Genomic DNA, 19,110 nt, shown 5'->3' on the forward strand with positions numbered 1-19,110 from the left:
TTAGGTTGAGGTGGTTGCCGCTCGCATTCTGAAGTGAAACATCCAGGTGTTTTTGACAGTGCAGTCCCCTAAATGCTGTTAAGTTATGAAAGTTATGACGCAGCAAATTGTGGTGACACGGCATACGAGCGTGAGGCGTATGCATGTCGGAAGGAACAGTCGACGAGCCGCGCTCCAGGTGACGAAAGGAAAGACCCCCATCTTTATTCAGCTGGCCGATATTATACACTCGGGGGGGGGGGGGGTCACGTGTTACAAGTAGCTTGGCACTCGCAGTGGTCGCCCAGCTATCTACCATGACGTCGCACGCCGCACATAGGCAGGCGATAACAGCACATCCCTCTTTTTCAAGCACAAGGACATTCGCACATACGTGGTAGATATGTTATACTAGAAAAACAAAACAGCAAACCACTCAAAGCCCAGTCGTATGGATTTCTTCACCACACAGGAACATCCGCATATTAAAGGTAGAGAGCATATTTTGTACTAGAAAAACACTAAACACCAAAGCACTACTCATCGATGTCCAGTCGGATGGGTTTCTTCACCACTCTACCAAACCGCGTTACAGTGGCAGTGGGGTCACTATTGGCCATAGCACGAGTTGGAGGCGCCGTTGAATCTGTTGCAGTTGCGCCATCTGGGCAATTAGCCAATTGTGCCACGCTCGGCTGTTCTGCGTTTTCTGGATATTCGTAAGTTTCCATGTGCGCCCTTTCTGTTGGGAGACGGTTAAGCATTCTCCTATTTCGGCGGAGGTCAACGCCGTCGTCTGTTCGTACTACCTATGACCGCAGTTTCGGTGCTCGTGCGAGGACTGTGGCCTTGGATTGCATGTCTGTCACCCAGACCAGGTCACCTGCTTCTACCTCGGGAAGCCATCTGGCACGATGGCGTCGGCTGTAGTAGCGGCATTGCCGCCGCCTCACCGTCTGGTCGCTGGCCACGGCTTTCGAGCTGCTTTTTCTCGGATTTCGATGACGTGGTAGCATTGGGACTCTTGTCCTCAGTCGCCTAACCATAAGTATTTCCGCAGGACTGACCCCAAGAATGCCGGGCGTCGCCCTGTAAGCCAACAATGCCAGATAAGGGTCTTTAGACTTTAGAAGGAGGTGTTTAACCGTCTGAACCATTCGCTCTACTTCCTCGTTGCCCTGCGGGTGCCTCGGACTCACGGTGACATGGCGAAACCCATAGGACATAGCGAAGTTTTCAAACTCGGTGGCCACGAACTGAGGACCGTTGCCGGTCACCACGCACTCAGGGATTCCATGCCTAGAAAAAATATTTTTCAGTCTATCAATGACCGTTCCCGACTTTGTGGAAGGACGAATGGCTACCTCAGGGTAACATGAAAGATAATCCACGGCGACAAGAAATGCCTGGCCGTTGATTACGCACAGATCTACTCCCACTCTCTCCCAAGGAAACGATGGTGTTGCTGTTGCTATCATGGGCTCGGCTAGTTGCTGGGCATGTTGTGCGCAAGCAGTGCATTGATTCACGAACTGGGCCAGTTCAGTGCTCAATCCTGGCCATCAGACAGAACCTTTAGCAACATTGCGACAACGCACGATACCCTGGTGCCCATCGTGCAGTCTGCACAGCACTTCTGTTCTTAGAGACTGTGGTATTACAAGCCTTGTTCCTTTCAACAAGAGACCATCAATTATGCTAAGACATGCTCTATCTTGCCAGTAAGGCATGAGGAAAGAAGGAACATTCGGTTTCCTTGGGCAATTGGTTTCGCACAGTCTGCGCAGCTGTTTTCCAACGGGGTCATTAATTTGACATTCTTTCACTCTTGATAAAAAATTGTCCCCCGTTTCCAAGCCAAGCAAACACGCTTTAGAGTACACTGTGATATCTGACACACTCAAGCCTTTTTCAGAATTGCGGCCTGCTACAGGCGATCACGAAAGGGTGTCGGCTGTGACTAGCGATTTGCCGGGAACGTACTGGACCATGAAAACATAGCGCATTAGGCGTAGCCGGAAGCGTTAAATTCGAGGGGGCATATCATCAATTGGCATCTGGCCCAGTAAAGACACTAAAGGCTTGTGATCAGTTTCAAAGGTAACGTTTAGGCCATGCGTGTGCTCGTCAAATCTTTCGGCTGCCCACGTCAGCGCAAGCGCTTCTTTTTCTGTCTGGGAGTATCGCCGTTCTGTAATCATGAGAGAATGAGACGCGAAAGCTATTGGTCTACGGTGACCGTCTTTCTGCGTTTGAAAAAGGATAGCTTGCAGTCCGAAGGTGGATGCGTCCGCTGAAAGGATTGTAGGAAGCGTTGCACCGTACATATCGTACATGGCCATACACTGCGTAGAACAAATGAGCCCTTTCAACTCGTTGAGCGCTTTTGCTTGGTCACACCCCCAGACCCATTCGCTATCTTTGTGCAAAAGTACACGCATCGGAGCGGTAGTTTGCGCCAGGTGAGGCAAAAAGCGACCTAGGTGATTGGCCATGTCGAGCAAGCTTCTCAGTTCCGTGACCTTTTTCGGTGCGTTTAGATTCTTAATATCGCTGACCTTCGCTGGATCAAGCTCAATTCCATTCTCATCCAGAATATGGCCCAAAAATCTCAGTTTATTAACTCCTAACAGGCACTTTTCTTTAATCAGAGTCACGTTCGCGCTAGCTAGGCATGACACCACATCAGCTAAACGTTAGTCATGCTGGGCTTTCGTATTACCGAACACTAAAATGTCATCCATGACGTTGACAACACCTGGCAGGCCACATAGGATTTGGGACACCCTTTTCTGGAAATGCTGCCGTCCACGGCCTCAGCGAGATAGTTGAACACTGCCCACTTCTGACACCATGTGGTGACATGGCATATGAGCGTGACGCGTGTGCGTGTCGGAAGGAACAGTCGACGAGCCGCGCTCCGTGTGACGAAAGGAAAGACCTCCGCCTTTATTCAGCTGGCCGATAATATACACTTGGAGGGGGGGGGGGGGTTGAGGGGGTCACGTGTTACGAGTAGCTTGGCACTCGCAGTGGTCGCCCAGCTATCTGTCGTGATGTCACACACCACACACATTCAGGCGATAACAGCACAAATCGCTAAGTCTCAGGCACTAATATTATAAGGCATTTTCATAGCAGTGTTGTCAAATTAAGTGCGTCGCGGCATCTTCGCTGTCACAGCTGCATAAAAAATTCTCTCTTGCGGATGCAGTGGCAGAGGCTGTCGTGGAAGCACACGGCTGTATGACCAAGATGGGCCGGCCGGTCAAGAACGAAGAGTATGACGTAAGTTCATTGCTGTCAAAGCTAGAGAAAGATGCCAAATTTGTGAGAAGTGCTTTCACTTTAATACGCATCGATGGAACGTCTTGCTCTGGAAACAATGGCTCACATATGTTTTTAAAAATTAGAAATGAAAGGGAGCTCAAAGGTCGGTTACGAGTGTGCAATGCGAATGTTAAAGCTGAAGCTGTGATGCGCGCTAGGCCTTTTCGATCTCTATTTTGAGCTGAGCGAACAGCTTTGGAATGTGAAGTTGTTGCTTCCTGTGGCCCTATAACGTAAAACTACTCCAATATGTTTTTATTCCAATCTCCTGACGTCAACTTTGCGTAACTGCCGACGCAAGCATGAAGCGGTGACCCGCAGCGTTGCCTCAACAGCCGAATCAAACAATCTCTTAGTTTATAGGACGTCACTTTGCTTTCAAAACGAATAACATTGCCTATGTTAAGTAGTTTTGCATTTGTAATTCGCTGCCAGGAGGCGAGGAGCACGCTCAAGCGGAGAGGGCTTTGATGGGGCCCCGCCAGCGCACTGAAAACAGATAACCATATGAAGAGGGTGGCGCCGGCGTCTGCGATTGGTCTAGTTTCTCTTAGCTTCTGGTGGCTTGTCTAAAATCGCAGCGGTGTGCAATGGAATGCTAACAACGCCGCTAAAACGGATCCTGAGCAAGGAAGAGTTGGCAGAGCGAGCTCGTAAACGTGCCGAGAGTGCTCGAAAACGTTACACGGCCACGCAGAATGTTTTATTATACCAAATAAACCCATGCTCTCAGGACGGTGCGGGTAGCCAGTGCCTGAAAGATCGACGGCAGCTATCTTTTATTCCTTTCGGAACGGGACAATCTGCAGCCATGCAGAAAAACAAATAAGCTTTCTCGGCATATTGCTGCATGTTTAACGCGTACACGTCACTTTCACGTGGAGAGTTTTCGCGGTTTTGTGACGCCGTGCGACAGGCAGTTGAAGTGGACGCAACCCGAAAAGTTTTGACCAATAGCGGAGGGCTAATGACGAAGAGGCGTCGAATGAAAAATGACTCTTTTTCTTTTGTTCGGTCCAGTCATGCATAATCCCTGTGTGCACGTCATATCAGATGGGGAGCCATCGCAGTTTTCGTGACGTCGCGTGACAGACAGGCGAAGTGGGGGTGGTCCAAAAAAGTTTTTACCAATAGCGGAGGGCTCATAGCAGAATTGGAATAGAAAACTTTGAAATAGCTTCACGTTATGGCGTCCCTGCTTGACGTTTCAATGTAAAGAATTTGTGAGATCGTTCTGGTTTAAACCACTGCGCTACTCGTTGATGCTCGAGTGTTCGGCGGCTTCAAAGCATACCCTGGCGCCGCCGTGCGCACAGCAGTACGCGCAAAGCTGTGCACCGCCATCGGCGCTCCCGACGCCGTAATGGTAAACACGACCGAGTGAACGTGATGCGGCGGCAAACGACGACGCCTTTGCTGAACCATCGAGAGAAAGGCGAGGCGTAACCCCGACGCGGCAAACTTGAGCGATACTGCGGGCTCAATCGAAGAGTGCCCGCGATGAGTGAAGGCCAGCATCAACGGTGCTGTTGAAGGGAAACCTTGGCGCCAAACTCTGCTCCCTCACTTGGTGGAAGCACATGCGGCATCGCCTGCATTGCCGCAGCAGCTTCGGCGGTGCAAAGAGCGAGCAATGTGAACGCATGCCATGCCCTTCAAAATCACCATTGTCGCTGAATGTGCCTATACGGTTTTATTGCGATTAGAGTAGCTTCTCGCACGAGTCGCGGCAATCAGCAGGCACACGCCCGAACACTGGGAGCCGCGAGCGGTACGCGCCGAGCGGTCCCGTCCCGAGCCGGTACCGTTGACCAGCACGCAGATCCTGCAGCACTACAGCGCCTTTCACGAAGAACGCTGCCACCACTTCACCATGCTGTGAAGCGAGAGGCAGCCGTAATGTGGCGGAAACGCCAAACAAACACATATCCACGCTTGAATCACTATCTATCACTACCGCGTCATACTCTCGGTGCTGTATTCCTATCCATGCCTACACTGCGATCAATGACCAAGGCTTTACCACATGCTACGGGCATGCGCATGCCCACCGGTGCTCACACCCACAACACAGCCCACCACACTGGAATGGGAGCTGTCCATCTCCGACTCGACGGACCACCTCAACCTGGTGAACCGAGAGGTAAGGACCCTGTACTGAGGGGACTGCACAGCGGAGTAACTTCCTATGCAGTGCACTCTTTAATACAAGCCTTACTCACTCTCTTCCAAGTGACCATCGCTGTGACCATCGTGATACAAGTGACCATCACTGATTCTCTTCGAAAAAATTGGGCTAGTTGGTGATTGTGCGAATAAGCTTTCACCAAATTATTTTCCTCGACAAAAAGTTTTCGCGGCGTAAGTACGCTTTCAAATTTTCGTGAAGAAACAAAAGTTGCTTGGAGGTAAACGCTTTTTAATCCAGCGTGAACCTAGGCATAATACCAAATCTTAGTATAGAGTATTCTAAAGGCGTGTCTCTTTCATGCGACGTCATAGGTAACATATTTATGAATTTTCCGCGTTTAGTTGGCTCAGCAACAAAGACAAAGTTCTTGCGTTTTCAGAAATTTCTTCCATAAACATTGCTGACATTTCAGCTTCATCATTTTTTACTATTCTTTCCCGTTGGTATAGTTTCTGGTAGAAATAATTGGCGACTATGAAATCAAATATTAAAAAAGATCACTTCCGAAGTGTCCAAAATGCATCTTATGTTAAAACATAAATTATGCATTTAGGTTCTACAGATAAAACTACGCTACATGGTTCGTTATACGCACAAGCCCTTCAGCTTGTGATCTAGCAATTCTTGTTTTAGTATATTTTGTTTGAGGTGAGAAAGAAAATTTGAAGTCGATAATCAATGGCACCGGTAGACACAGCCTAACTGCCGCGTCTGCAAAAGACGCATGCACTACCGGCTATTTTCCTTTTTTTTTGGCACGCATATGCACTGTGGCTATTTTTCAAGCGAATGCGTAATGTGTCACTTGATATCAGCATAAATAAGTCGTAAAGGACGTGTGTTTGTCAGTTCACCACTTCTAATGGCTTGGGGTGGTCGGGTTGGCGAACACGCCGTAGTAGTGAGTTCTTTGCAGGGGCAAACAGTGGCTAACTTAGCCTCATTCCGTCCCAGGCAGAGGCAGAATACTCAAACGGTTATTTATTCTCTGCGGCTTCATACCGGAACGAAAAGGCCGCTCGACAACGCCCGCGGGCACCCTCATACTATAGCCTGCAATCAGAAAATCTTTTGACATTTGTCTGCTACGCCATGGTTGGCGCAGTGTGTCGATGATTCAGGTTCTTGCATAGCTTGCAATCTTCTGATCTGTAGTACTTAAAAAACAACGAATCAGCGCCGTCCACGATGTTCCGGGTTTGGTCACTATCCGGTCCTGACGACGACCTCGAAGCAGTCGTGGTTCACTTTCATCGCACAAATTCACTACCGTGAATTGTAATAGCGGGGGTGTCAACATTGAATCAGTAATAAAGGATACCTGTCATTTACCACGCGAGAAGAAAGCATGTGCCCATATTTTATGCATAACAAGTTCATAAGCATGGCAAGCATGGCATGGCTGTGGCCGGCATGTGTTTCACACTGAAGAAACAGTTCAGCTGGGCCCACTGGTGAGATTGGTCGTGGAGGAAATAACTTTATCGTCTGTCCTGCGAATTGGTGGCGAGGATGGCGGCCAGGAGGGTCCTGGCGTCATCTTCGGCCCGCTCGAAGGCGCACAGTTTGATCCTCGAGGGCGGGGCTGAGCAGCGCGGGCGAAGGCTGTTGTTAGAGGCCACGTTCTCGTTATTGTTACATATCCCTCGGCATTCCCATAATATATGCTCCAGAGTGGCTCTGGATTGACGTTTGTTGCATATGTGCGTATGATATATATCCGGGTATATGATGTGCGAGAGCGCAGGATTCGGACACGTCCCAGTTTGTAACTGCCGCCATGCGACAGACTGCTTTTTTGTCGATTTTAGGTGAGGCCGCGGGAATATGCCCCTCTGTAAGCAATAGTGTTTTGTGATGTTACTACATGTGGTCATTCCGTCCTCCCACTCAACTACCCTGCCGTCACGTCTGTAGGGAGCCCAGGCGTCACTTGCGACGCGCTCGGTCGGTGAGCCCTCGAGCCGCGTCCTGTGCCGCCTCGTTGTTGCCATCCTCCACGAGGGCGTGAGCGGATACCCATGTCATGTATACCTTTGTTTATTTTTTGCGACCTTTACCTCCTGCATGAAGAATACGTAGTGCCTACGGGGACATTTGGCCGTTGGCAAAGTTTCTTACTGCCGTCTGACAGTCGCTGACCATCCCGGTTGCGTTAGTCTGAGCTACTGCGAGCGCTGTGGCTTTTTTTTCCGCTGTCTCGTTACTTGTGGTGCGTATGGTCGCGCATGTCTTACACTGTTTCTCGCTATCGATAACGGCTGTCCTAAACCCCCGTCCGCGATTGTATCGAGCTGCGTCTACGAGGACTGCGCCCTTCTCACTGCCGAATTCCTTCTGTATCTGCTTGGCTCTGTTCCCCGTCTGTCTGGGTACATGTTCTTTGGTATAGGGGATATTGCCATTGTTTCCTTCATTTCTGGTGGCATGTCCACGTTGACACTGTGCTGCATGTGGTAACCTACGTCTAGCCTCTCTAGGATGTGTCTGCCTGCTCTAGTGTTAGAGAGGCTTTCGTATTGTGCCGTACATCGCGCTTCAATGAACCCGTCTATCGTGTTGTGTAGGCCTAATGGTAGCAACTTGTCCGTGCTGGTGCTGATCGCTAGCGTTAGGGCTAGTTCGTATAATTTCCGAATGAGGCATTCTTGTTCGATCTTTTCCGCGACCTGTCATTTCATGTACGGCGCGACGTATACTATTCTACTTATGACGAAGGCCTGCATTAACCTGATCGTGTTTTCCTCTCTTATTCCGCTGCGTTTATTGCTAGCCTTTTGATTAGCCTCATGATTTGCGCTACAGTTCCCTCCAGACTTCCGAGGGTTTCTCCATTGCTGCCCTTGGCTTCGACGAGGAGCTCCGATACACTAATCCTAGCTGTCGACCTTGGATATGGGTTTCCCATCGGCCGTCCTTAACTGTATCTCCTCTCTATAAGTGAAATATTCACTGTAGTTGCCTGGTGTGGGACGTCTGCCAGTCGGTCTGTACAGCAACAGCTCCGATTTCTCTGCCGAACACGTTAGCCCTGTCCGCTCTAGATATCATTCAACTGTTCCGACCACTGTTTGAAGCGTTTGTTCTATTTGCCCGTTACTTCCGTTTCTCAGCCATGGAGGGATGTCGTCTACGTATAAGGTGTGATTAAGTCCCTCGATCTTTTGTAGTTTGGCAGGCAGCCCGATTAGCGCCAGATTGGATAGCATCAGTGATAATTGCGAGCCCTGTGGCGTACCCGCGCTGCCTATCTCGATCTCCTCCGAAACTAGGTCCGCTATCGAGATATTTGCCTTTCTCCCCGTTAGGAAATTGCGGACGTAATCGTACGTCCATTTTCCCAGTTCTAGTTCTCCTACTCTATCTAGTGGTTGCATGGGTTACGTCATCGAAGGCCTTTTTAGGTCCAACCCGAGAATTGCCTTTGTCGATCTTCACGGATCTTCTATGATCTGTTATTTTTGTTGTAACATAGCGTCCTACTCTGGGTGGGAGCGCGTCCCAGTCCTCGAAGTAGGTGGTTATCCTCGCTACGACCACGTGCTGCATGAGTTTCCCCACGCAAGGAGTGAGAGATATGGGTATCACTTCTCAATGTGCAGTCGCTTGCCTGGTTTTGGTATTAACACGATTTGGGCCGTCTTCCATTGCTGCGGAATGTGCCCTGCCCCCAGCATTCGTTAATGTATTCTGTTAACTTAGCTATACAGTCATCGTCCAAATTCCTTAGCGTTTTCTTCGTTACCCCGTCTTGTCTGGATGCCGACCGGGTATTGAGTTTCCGTAGGGCTGCCCTGACCTCTCACTCACTGATCTTGTTGTCTAATTCGTCATTAGCCTGCGCTGTGTAGTCAGGGTGTATAACGGACATAGCTTGCGACATGTATCTTTTCTCTATTTCCTTAAGGAAGGCCTGCTCTGTCTCTGGGTACGCTTGTATTAGCCGATTTATATTTTGCCTATGTGCCGACTTGGTCCCGTCTGAGTCTAACAAATATCGAAGGATGTTCCATGATTTTTCCATTCCTGTCTGACTGCCCATGTCGTTAAATTTTTCCTGCCACTGTTGTCTGCATAGCTGCATGGTATATATATATTATATGTCCCTCTTCACTTTGGCTATCCTTCTACGAAGCCTGCGGTTGTGTTTTTTGTATTTTCCCTCTCCGTTGCAACCCTGCGTTAGCTTCCCACATGTGTCGACGCTTATTGTCTACGTTCACGAACTGCGCCTCCGGCGGGACCGTTTTCGTAGCTGCCACCACATCTCCCTTTAGTTTTTGGGTCCATTCCTCAATACCTTGTGTCGTGTCATCGGCCTACTCCTTTATTCTTATGAATTTGTCCCAGCCGACGATTTCAAATTGTCTGCCCTTTTTCTTGCGCAGTTCGGCCTGTACCGTTATTTCTAGTATTTTGTGATCGCTCCCAAAGTCGTGTTGCGTATTTCTCCACTGAGTGCCCCCTACGTTCTTGGTGAATGTTAAATCGGGCGTAGTATCCGCGCAAACGCTGGTACCTATCCTCGTGGGAACCGATGGGTTGCTCACGAAGGTCAGGTCTTCCTGTTGCGTGTCGACCTAGAGGTTCCTTCCTTTCTGAATGTCGATTTTGTAGCCCCTTGTCGCGTGTTTGGCGTTAAAATCACCTGGTTGTTCTAAAGGTTTTTCTAAACAGTGTTAGAAATTTATGCTGTCTGCATTTTGGAATGCTGTAAATATTTAAAACAACGAGATTGTCCTTCGTTTTCCTCGTGGGTATGAGTTCTAGAAGAATGTGATGGGTTGACTTGTCCTCCATGTCGTGCAGCATGACCATGTAATTTCGCTTTACCAACATAGTTAGCGCCTTCATCTCCGCTTTGGCACTACCAGAAAACTTGTATTCCGACAATTTTGCCAGCTTGTGCGTTTCCTGCGTCATTATAATATCCGGCTTTTCTTTGTCTTTAAGCTGTTGCAGAATGTATTGTTTTCGACCGTATCGTACTCAATTTCGTTGCCGAATCGTGTATCTATTTCGTCTGTCCATAGCACCGTTACAGCTTTTCCAATCCCTCGGCGGGTACCGGGGCCGTAGTATACGGCTTGAAGGCCGTCTTAACCAGTTCCCCTTCCCCCACTATTTGCTTGCGGTCCAAATATTGCCGGTTTCACTTTGAAGTGGGTCATTATTTGTTGCACTTGCTGTAGTACCGCCTTTCCTAGCGCCTCTATCTTTGCCTCTATCTTTGCCTCAAGTCTCGCTTCCAGTTGTTCGAGTTAAGTTTCAAATTTTGGTTTCGTTCTGTGTGATGCTGGCTTCGATTTTCTGTTAAAATTTCTCCTATCTTTCTTCGTTTAAACAGGTTATAAACAGGGGTAAGTGCCTTAGAAAGGCTGGCCAATGTTTCGATGGGTCGACCTATCTTCGTTAAAGGCGGCCTCGTCATCATCGGCGTGTTAGTTTTAAAGGGTTAGTAGAGTCACCCGCCGTCACCACAGCGGCTGATGCGCGCAGCGGCTATTCTGGCAAACGAAGCACCTTGGCTTCGCTATAAAAGGCCTGGTTGGAAGGAGCGAGCATCGCTTCAGAGCGATGCAGGCATCAAGTAGCACCTGTCATGTACTAAACCCGGACCTTGCATCTTTGCAGCGTTTCTCAGTGAGCGGATCGACACGGATCTAGCGTCGCCGTGCCTGCTGAATCCTCTTCTGACGGCGCAGCTGAGAGGCATATCTGCGAAAGATTGCTTAAGAAGTGCGTGACTTAACTGGCGGCCTACAACGGACCTACCGCCCCAGCGGCTGATGGCGCTGTCACCACAGCGGCTGATGTGCGCAGCGGCTATTCTGGCAAACGAAGCACCTTGGCTTCGCTATAAAAGGCCTGGTTGGAAGGAGCGAGCATCGCTTCAGAGCGATGCAGGCATCAAGTAGCACCTGCCATGTACTAAACCCGGACGTTGCATCTTTGCAGCGTTTCTCAGTGAGCAGATCGACACGGATCTAGCGTCGCCGTGCCTGCTGAATCCTCTTCTGACGGCGCAGCTGAGAGGCATATCTGCGAAAGATTGCTTAAGAAGTGCGTGACTTAACTGGCGGCCTACAACGGACCTACCGCCCCAGCGGCTGATGGCGCTGTCACCACAGCGGCTGATGCGCGCAGCGGCTATTCTGGCAAACGACGCACCTTGGCTTCGCTATAAAAGGCCTGGTTGGAAGGAGCGAGCATCGCTTCAGAGCGATGCAGGCATCAAGTAGCACCTGCCATGTACTAAACCCGGACCTTGCATCTTTGCAGCGTTTCTCAGTGAGCAGATCGACACGGATCTAGCGTCGCCGTGCCTGCTGAATCCTCTTCTGACGGCGCAGCTGAGAGGCATATCTGCGAAAGATTGCTTAAGAAGTGCGTGACTTAACTGGCGGCCTACAACGGACCTACCGCCCCAGCGGCTGATGGCGCTGTCACCACAGCGGCTGATGCGCGCAGCGGCTATTCTGGCAAATGACGCACCTTGGCTTTGCTATAAAAGGCCTGGTTGGACGGAGCCAGCATAGCTTCACACTCTAAGAACAGTTTACACCCTTTGGCTTGCCCCTTCTGCCACACAAAAATAATCGTCATCTGCCTTCATGCGTTTCCTTTCTTTATCGCTGCAAGCCCGGAACTTTCCAGTTACGAACGGCACGCGCGTTATCAGAAGAGGCACTCCAAAGGGTGTAAACTGTTCTATGCTGATAACGCGCGTGCCATTCGTTACTGGAAAGTTCCGGGCTCGCAGCGATAAAGAAAGGAAACGCATCAAGGCAGATGACGATTATTTTTGTGTGGCAGAAGGGGCAAGCCAAAGGGTGTAAACTTTTCTTAGAGTGCAGAGCGACACAGGCAGCAAGTAGCACCTGCCACGTACTAAACCCAGACTTTGCATCTTTTCAGGTAAGTAAGCGTTCAAACGTTCTTCTCAGGTTCAAATTATAGCGGCTGGATCGCTCTGCATAGTTGCTCTGTTGTAGGAAAATTGTAATAGGTGAAAATCCACTAAAATAACTTGGACACGTTCTTGCGGACAAACCGCCGGGTACAGTTAAGGAACTAGCTAAAGTCTTGCTTGACATGACCTCAAAGCTAGAAAGTGTCACAACAGGCATCGGAGTCGACATAAAAAGCTTAGTAGCAGACAACAAACAGTCCCAGAGGGACATGCAGGACATCAAGTCATCCATGTATGTCATGAATAGGACATTTGAGCAACTGAGGACTGATGTACACCGTGAACTATCAGAAGTGAAACACCAGCAGGCTAGCATTATTGGCGATGTGCGCCAGTTGCAGGGGGAAATGAGGGAAATGCGACAGGAAATAATCGAGCTCAAGCAATGCAGTCGTCGGAACAACTTGGAAATAAGAAATGGTCCTGTGTCGGCAGACAAATCGTTTCCAGACATGATGCAAAGAATAGCGACTTGCTTGAAGATGGAACTTCGTACCGGAGATAGTGATGTAGTGCATCGAGTTCCGAGCAAAAACAGTGCTCAACAAAATATTTTGGTAAGATTTACCTCCACTGCAGTCCGAGACAAAATGATAAAGAATGCCAAGAAAGAGAGATTGTCTACATCTGCCCTTGACTTCCAAAATAATGAGCCCATATTCATTAATGTGCACCTCAACCAAGAGAATAAGATTCTTCTCGCAAAAGCTCACCAAGCGAGAAGAGAGAAAAATTGGAAGTATGTATGGGCATCGTAGGTCAAAATTATAATGCGGAAAACTGAGAATTCTCGTGTACTGCACCTCATTTCTGAAGACGACCCGAAAAAGGTAGTTTAGAGTCTCTAGAGCTAAGTCTTGTTTAGCACACCAATCATATGGCGCTTTCCATCCGTGATGTTGAACGGGAATTCCACAAAACCTAGGGTATATCGATACTTCACTGTAACATTCGAAGTTTTCATTCAAACAAAGATACATTGTGTTCCTTTTTGGCACAGCATAATTTTACTTTCGATGTAATTGGCTTAACGGAAACTTGGTTAAGAGAAGGTGAGCACATCTCCATTCCGGGATACAGTCTTGTAAGCAATCCCAGGAATGCAGTATCACGCGGTGGTGGAGGGGCTCTACTAATCAAGCAGACGGTTCCCTTTAGGATAATCACCGATACTGAAGTTAGTAACAGTACGGTTGAATCTGTCTTTGTTCCTTTAGATTCACACATAGTTGTTGGTACAATATACCGGCCACCAAACTCGAGGCTGCCCCTTTTTATCAATCGTTGGAATCTATCCTTTCTACCCTAAGTAGTAAGAGCTATGGTACCATCACTCTTGTTGGCGACTTTAACATTGATATCAGCAAAGACACGAATCGTGAATGCTCGCACCTACTGGAGTCACACAACTTTTAAGAATGCAATCCATGAACCTACTAGGTTGTCACCAAGTTCATCTACCACTATAGACCATGTATTGTGTAACAGTAATAACATACATTGTGGCGTATACAATACGAGTCTCACTGACCACTGCCCTATTTTTGCGTTATTACAAAGCGCAAATAATACCATTGCAAAACAGACCATCTTGGCAAATCGCAGGATTAATTGCAATAAACTGCGGCAAAAAATACGTGGAACGGAGAAATACGAGGAACCTTTGCGCCCGTGGAGGAATAACACCATACTTACACAATAAAAGAAAAGGACTGGCGGTACCAAAATGGGGAAAAAAGAGAGATAACACTTATTATTTGCAAAATTTTCCAATATCTCGTAACCACGTAGTAGCTCTTATCCGGAGGCAGAAAAAAGAATACAACGCATTCTTAATAAAACAAGCACAAGGCAATACCAAAAAATGTGGGAAATTATAAAAGCAGTAATTGATAAACCAAATAAAAAACCGATCACTCCTGAACATGTCGATGCCAAGTGCGCCGACACTTTTAATGCGTACTTTACTCGCATCGGCCCAAATCTAGCGGAGCATATTCCAGTTACTGAAAGCAACATCGATTTCCCCATCTTCCGTGCATGTTTTTTCTTGGATCAAGTGGACGAGCATATCATAATCTCAATTATATCAGGCATGCCTTGCTACAAAGCTAGTGGCCACGATGGCATTACCGCAAAAGCATTGAAAGACAATATGGATATTCTTGTGCCAGTACTCACTAAAATAATTAACAACTGTACAAACCGAGGCCCATATCCTGACATCTTAAAGATCGCAAGAGTTTCTCCTATATATAAATGTGGCGACGTCAATGACCCTGGAAGCTATCGGCCTATCTCTGTGCATAGCATAATAAATACTGTATTTGAAAAGGTCATCGCGGCTCAACTGAAGCACTACCTAACGAAAACAAGCTTCTAACAGATTCTCAACATGGGTTGAGACCCAACCGATCAACGTCATCAGCAGTGTCAGAACTAACCCAGGGTATATACACAGCTCTACACAAAAACGAGATTGCCGTAGAAATATTTTTAGATTTAAAGAAAGCATTTGACACGGTCTGTCATTCATACTTCTAAAAAAATTAAGAACTTATGGTTTTCGCGAAATTAAAATGGACCTCTTTTCATGCTACCTAAATGGTCGAAAACAATATGGAAAATTTCGCTCCTTTGTGTCCCAGTATACTACTATGGTTACAGGAGTTCCGCAAGGATCCGTATTGGGGCCCATACTCTTCTCGCTATATGTAAATGACCTCCCATTAACACTAAGGTCATCAAAATGTGTTGCGTACGCTGACGATACGACGCTATTATTTTCAGGTAAAGCTCTTGGCGTATTGTAGAACACTATACACAGCGAGTTATCGAACATATCAACTTGGTTTGCATGTAATATATTAACACTAAACAGAGATAAGACAAAATACATAGTATTCAACTCCAGTTATTCCAGGGATGACACAATAGGCATGCAAATTCACCTTCTAGGTGAAGCTATCGAACAGCTCGACCACATAAAATATTTAGGGATATTATTGGACTGCAACTTGAACTGGAGACCACATATATATGGTATATGCGCGAAATTAGCTTCGGCTTGCTATTTATTAATAACATCCAGGGAATACCTTGAGCTTAGCGTACTTAAAGTTGCTTACTTTTCCATATTTCACTGTCACATCGTATACTGTTCTGAATCATGGTCTAGCACATATAAAACATACGTAGATCCCGTATTTCGGTTACAGAAAAGGGCTTTGGCATTATGACATACACAAGCCCACATGATAATACTGACATGCTGTTCAGTCGTCTCGGTATATTACCATTATCTCTGGCATGCGAAATGAAAGTTGCCATTTTGATTATCAATATTTTACGTGTGAATCACTCATTATCACCAAGCCTGCTTATTACACCTAATCGCAATGCAAAGGGTGCAACAAATATAAATTTCAACCTACCAATCACTCGTAACACGTATGGCCAAGGACTACTTGAGTTTCATGGTGCCAAAATTTGGAACACTGTGCCTCTTGAGGTAAATATGGCTAACCATTTTGTGTCTGCTGTAAAAAAGGTATACCTATCAAAAAGTACGTGATTTTCCGTCGGTCTGGTTCACCGCTGGTTTCATACTGTGCAAGATGATTCCTTCATGGATCTATTCAGAAAGCCTAAACACTTCAGCACAGACCTTTGCAAATATGTTACTTCTACGTATAATATGCTATTTCTTTTTATGTGTGTGTATGCATTCTCCGAACAGTTCTGTTATATTACTAGCGATTGATATGCACTGCTTCCTTTTTTAATGGTTTCGATTGTATGTATCCACCTAACTGTATTAGGCTGTATCATTAAAAACTAGATATGCGCATGACTTTGTAGCTGCTTCTACGTATATGACTATGGGCCTACACTAGCCTTTGGCTACTGGCCCAACAGTTCCTTTGTACAAATTATTATCAATGAAAAATAAACTGAATTGAATTGAATTGAATTGAATCCTATTTCTGTGGCACTATAGTTAATCAATTCGTGAGGCTGCACAGAAGAAGGATGATACCGCCGCCCAAGGGCCTGATTTCACATCCAGAACCATGCGCGCGCGCACGCGCGCACACACACACACACACACACAAACACACACACACAGACACACACACACACACACACACACACACAAAAAAAAATGTTGCAAGGGGGCATAGCATGAAGCAGTATCAACAGGATGACACTAGATATGGATGAGGACTAACTTTCAACTAACGTTCATGGTAAAAAATGTGGAAAGTTATACAAATTACCAGAAATAAAAGACATCTTTGAAGGCTAGATAAAAATTGGTGCTTGATGCGGCCAAACATAAAGATGCTAAAGAAAGAAAATACAGAAAAATTCCAAGTGCAGTAAAATATAATTAAAATTTCAAATCCTGCATGCCCGCAGCTTTCAGATACACTGTTCTTATTCCAATGAACAAACTAACAGCTTGTTTATGCAAGCACATTCTTCCAGTTCCATGTCATTGGAAAAAAGACGAGTTTCTTGGAAGGTAGCCACATACGCACTTGGTGACCACAATCTTTGTTTCCTCCGGACTTGTATATCTATATGTATTTTCTCCCTTTCCCGCCTTTATGTTTGGCTTCATCATCATCAGCCTGGTTACGCCCACTGCAGGGCAAAGGCCTCTCCCATACTTCTCCAACAACCCCGGTCATGTACTAATTGTGGCCATGCCGTCCCTGCAAACATCTTTATCTCATCCGCCCACCTAACTTTCTGCCGCCCCCTGCTACGCTTCCCTTCCCTTGGGATCCAGTCCGTAACCCTTAATGACCATCGGTTATCCTCCCTCCTCATTACATGTCCTGCCCATGCCCATTTATTTTTCTTGATTTCAACTAAGATGTCATTAACTCGCGTTTGTTCCCTTACTCAATCTGCTCTTTTCTTATCCATTAACGTTACACCTATCATTCTTCTTTCCATAGCTCGTTGCGTCGTCCTCAATTTGAGTAGAACCCTTTTCGTAAGCCTCCAGGTTTCTGCCCCGTAGGTGAGTACTGGTAAGACGCAGCTATTATACACTTTCCTCTTGAGGGATAATGGCAACCTGCTGTTCATGATCTGAGAATGCCTGCCAAACGCACCCCAGCCCATTCTTATTCTTCTGATTATTTCTGGCTCATGATCCGGATCTGCCGTCACTACCTGCCCTAAGTAGATGTATTCCCTTACTACTTCCAGTGCCTCGCTGCCTATTGTAAATTGCTGTTCTCTTCCGAGACTGTTAAACATTACTTTAGTTTTCTGCAGATTAATTTTTAAACCCACTCTTCTGCTTTGCCTCTCCAGGTCAGTGAGCATGCATTGCAATTGGTCCCCTGACTTACTAAGCAAGGCAATATCATCAGCAAATCTGAAGTTACTAAGGTATTCTCCATTAACTTTTATCCCGAATTCTTCCCAATCCAGGTCTCTGAATACCTCCTGTCAACACGCGGTGAATAGCATTGGAGAGATCGTATCTCCCTGTCTGACGCCTTTCTTTATTGTGATTTTGTTGCTTTCTTTATGGAGGACTATGGTGGCTGTGGAGCCGCTATAGATATCTTTCAGTATTTTTACATACGGCTCGTCTACACCCTGATTCCGTAATGCCTCCATGACTGCTGAGGTTTCGACAGAATCAAACGCTTTCTCGTAATCAATGAAATCTATATATAAGGGTTGCTTATATTCCGCACATTTCTCTATCACCTGATTGATAGTGTGAATATGATCTATTGTTGAGTAGCCTTTACGGAATCCTGCCTGGTCCTTTGCTTGACAGAAGTCTAAGGTGTTCCTGATTATATTTGCGATTACCTTAGTGAATAGTTTGTAGGCAACGGACAGTAAGCTGATCGGTCTATAATTTTTCAAGTCTTTGGCGTCCCCTTCCTTATGGATTAGGATAATGTTAGCGTTCTTCCAAGATCCCGGTACGCTCGAGGTCATGAGGCATTGCGTATACAGGGTGGCCAGTTTCTCTAGAACAATCTGCCCACCATCCTTCAACAAATCTGCTGTTACCTGATCCTCCCCAGCTGCCTTCCCCCTTTGCATATCTCCTAAGGCTTTCTTTACTTCTTCCGGCGTTACCTTTGGGATATGGAATTCCTCTAGACTATTTTCTCTTCCATTATCGTCGTGGGTGCCACTGGTACTGTATAAATCTCTATAGAACTCCTCAGCCACTCGAACTATCTCATCCATATTAGTTATGATATTGCCGGCTTTGTCTCTTAACGCATACATCTGATTCTTGCCAATTCCTAGTTTCTTCACTGTTTTTAGGCTTCCTCCGTTCCTGAGAGCATGTTCAATTCTATCGATATTATACTTCCTGATGTCAGCTGTCTTACGCTTGTTGATTAACTTCGAAAGTTCTGCCAGTTCTATTCTAGCTGTAGGGTTAGAGGCTTTCATACATTGGCGTCTCTTGATCAGATCTTTCGTCTCCTGTGATAGTTTACTGGTATCCTGCCTAATGGAGTTGCCACCGACTTCCATTGCACACTCCTTAATGATGCCCACAAGATTGTCATTCATTGCTTCAACACTAACTTCCTCTTCCTGAGTTGAAGCCGAGTACCTATTCTGTAGCTTGATCTGG

The 19,110-nt window shown here is 46.8% G+C and overlaps 1 protein-coding gene across 1 annotated transcript in view; it reads left to right on the forward strand.

The window, feature by feature from the left end:
• LOC135910887 (uncharacterized) overlaps positions 1 to 19,110 on the forward strand; it is a 292,350-nt gene that overhangs the window by 119,123 nt on the left and 154,117 nt on the right. The window contains exon 3 of the mRNA XM_070532771.1: positions 3,194 to 3,267. Within this exon, the coding sequence (XP_070388872.1) occupies positions 3,194 to 3,267 (74 nt within the window). The remainder of the gene's footprint in view (positions 1 to 3,193; positions 3,268 to 19,110) is intronic.

This window comes from Dermacentor albipictus, chromosome 2 (genome assembly GCF_038994185.2).
Source record: "Dermacentor albipictus isolate Rhodes 1998 colony chromosome 2, USDA_Dalb.pri_finalv2, whole genome shotgun sequence".
NCBI lineage: Eukaryota > Metazoa > Arthropoda > Arachnida > Ixodida > Ixodidae > Dermacentor > Dermacentor albipictus.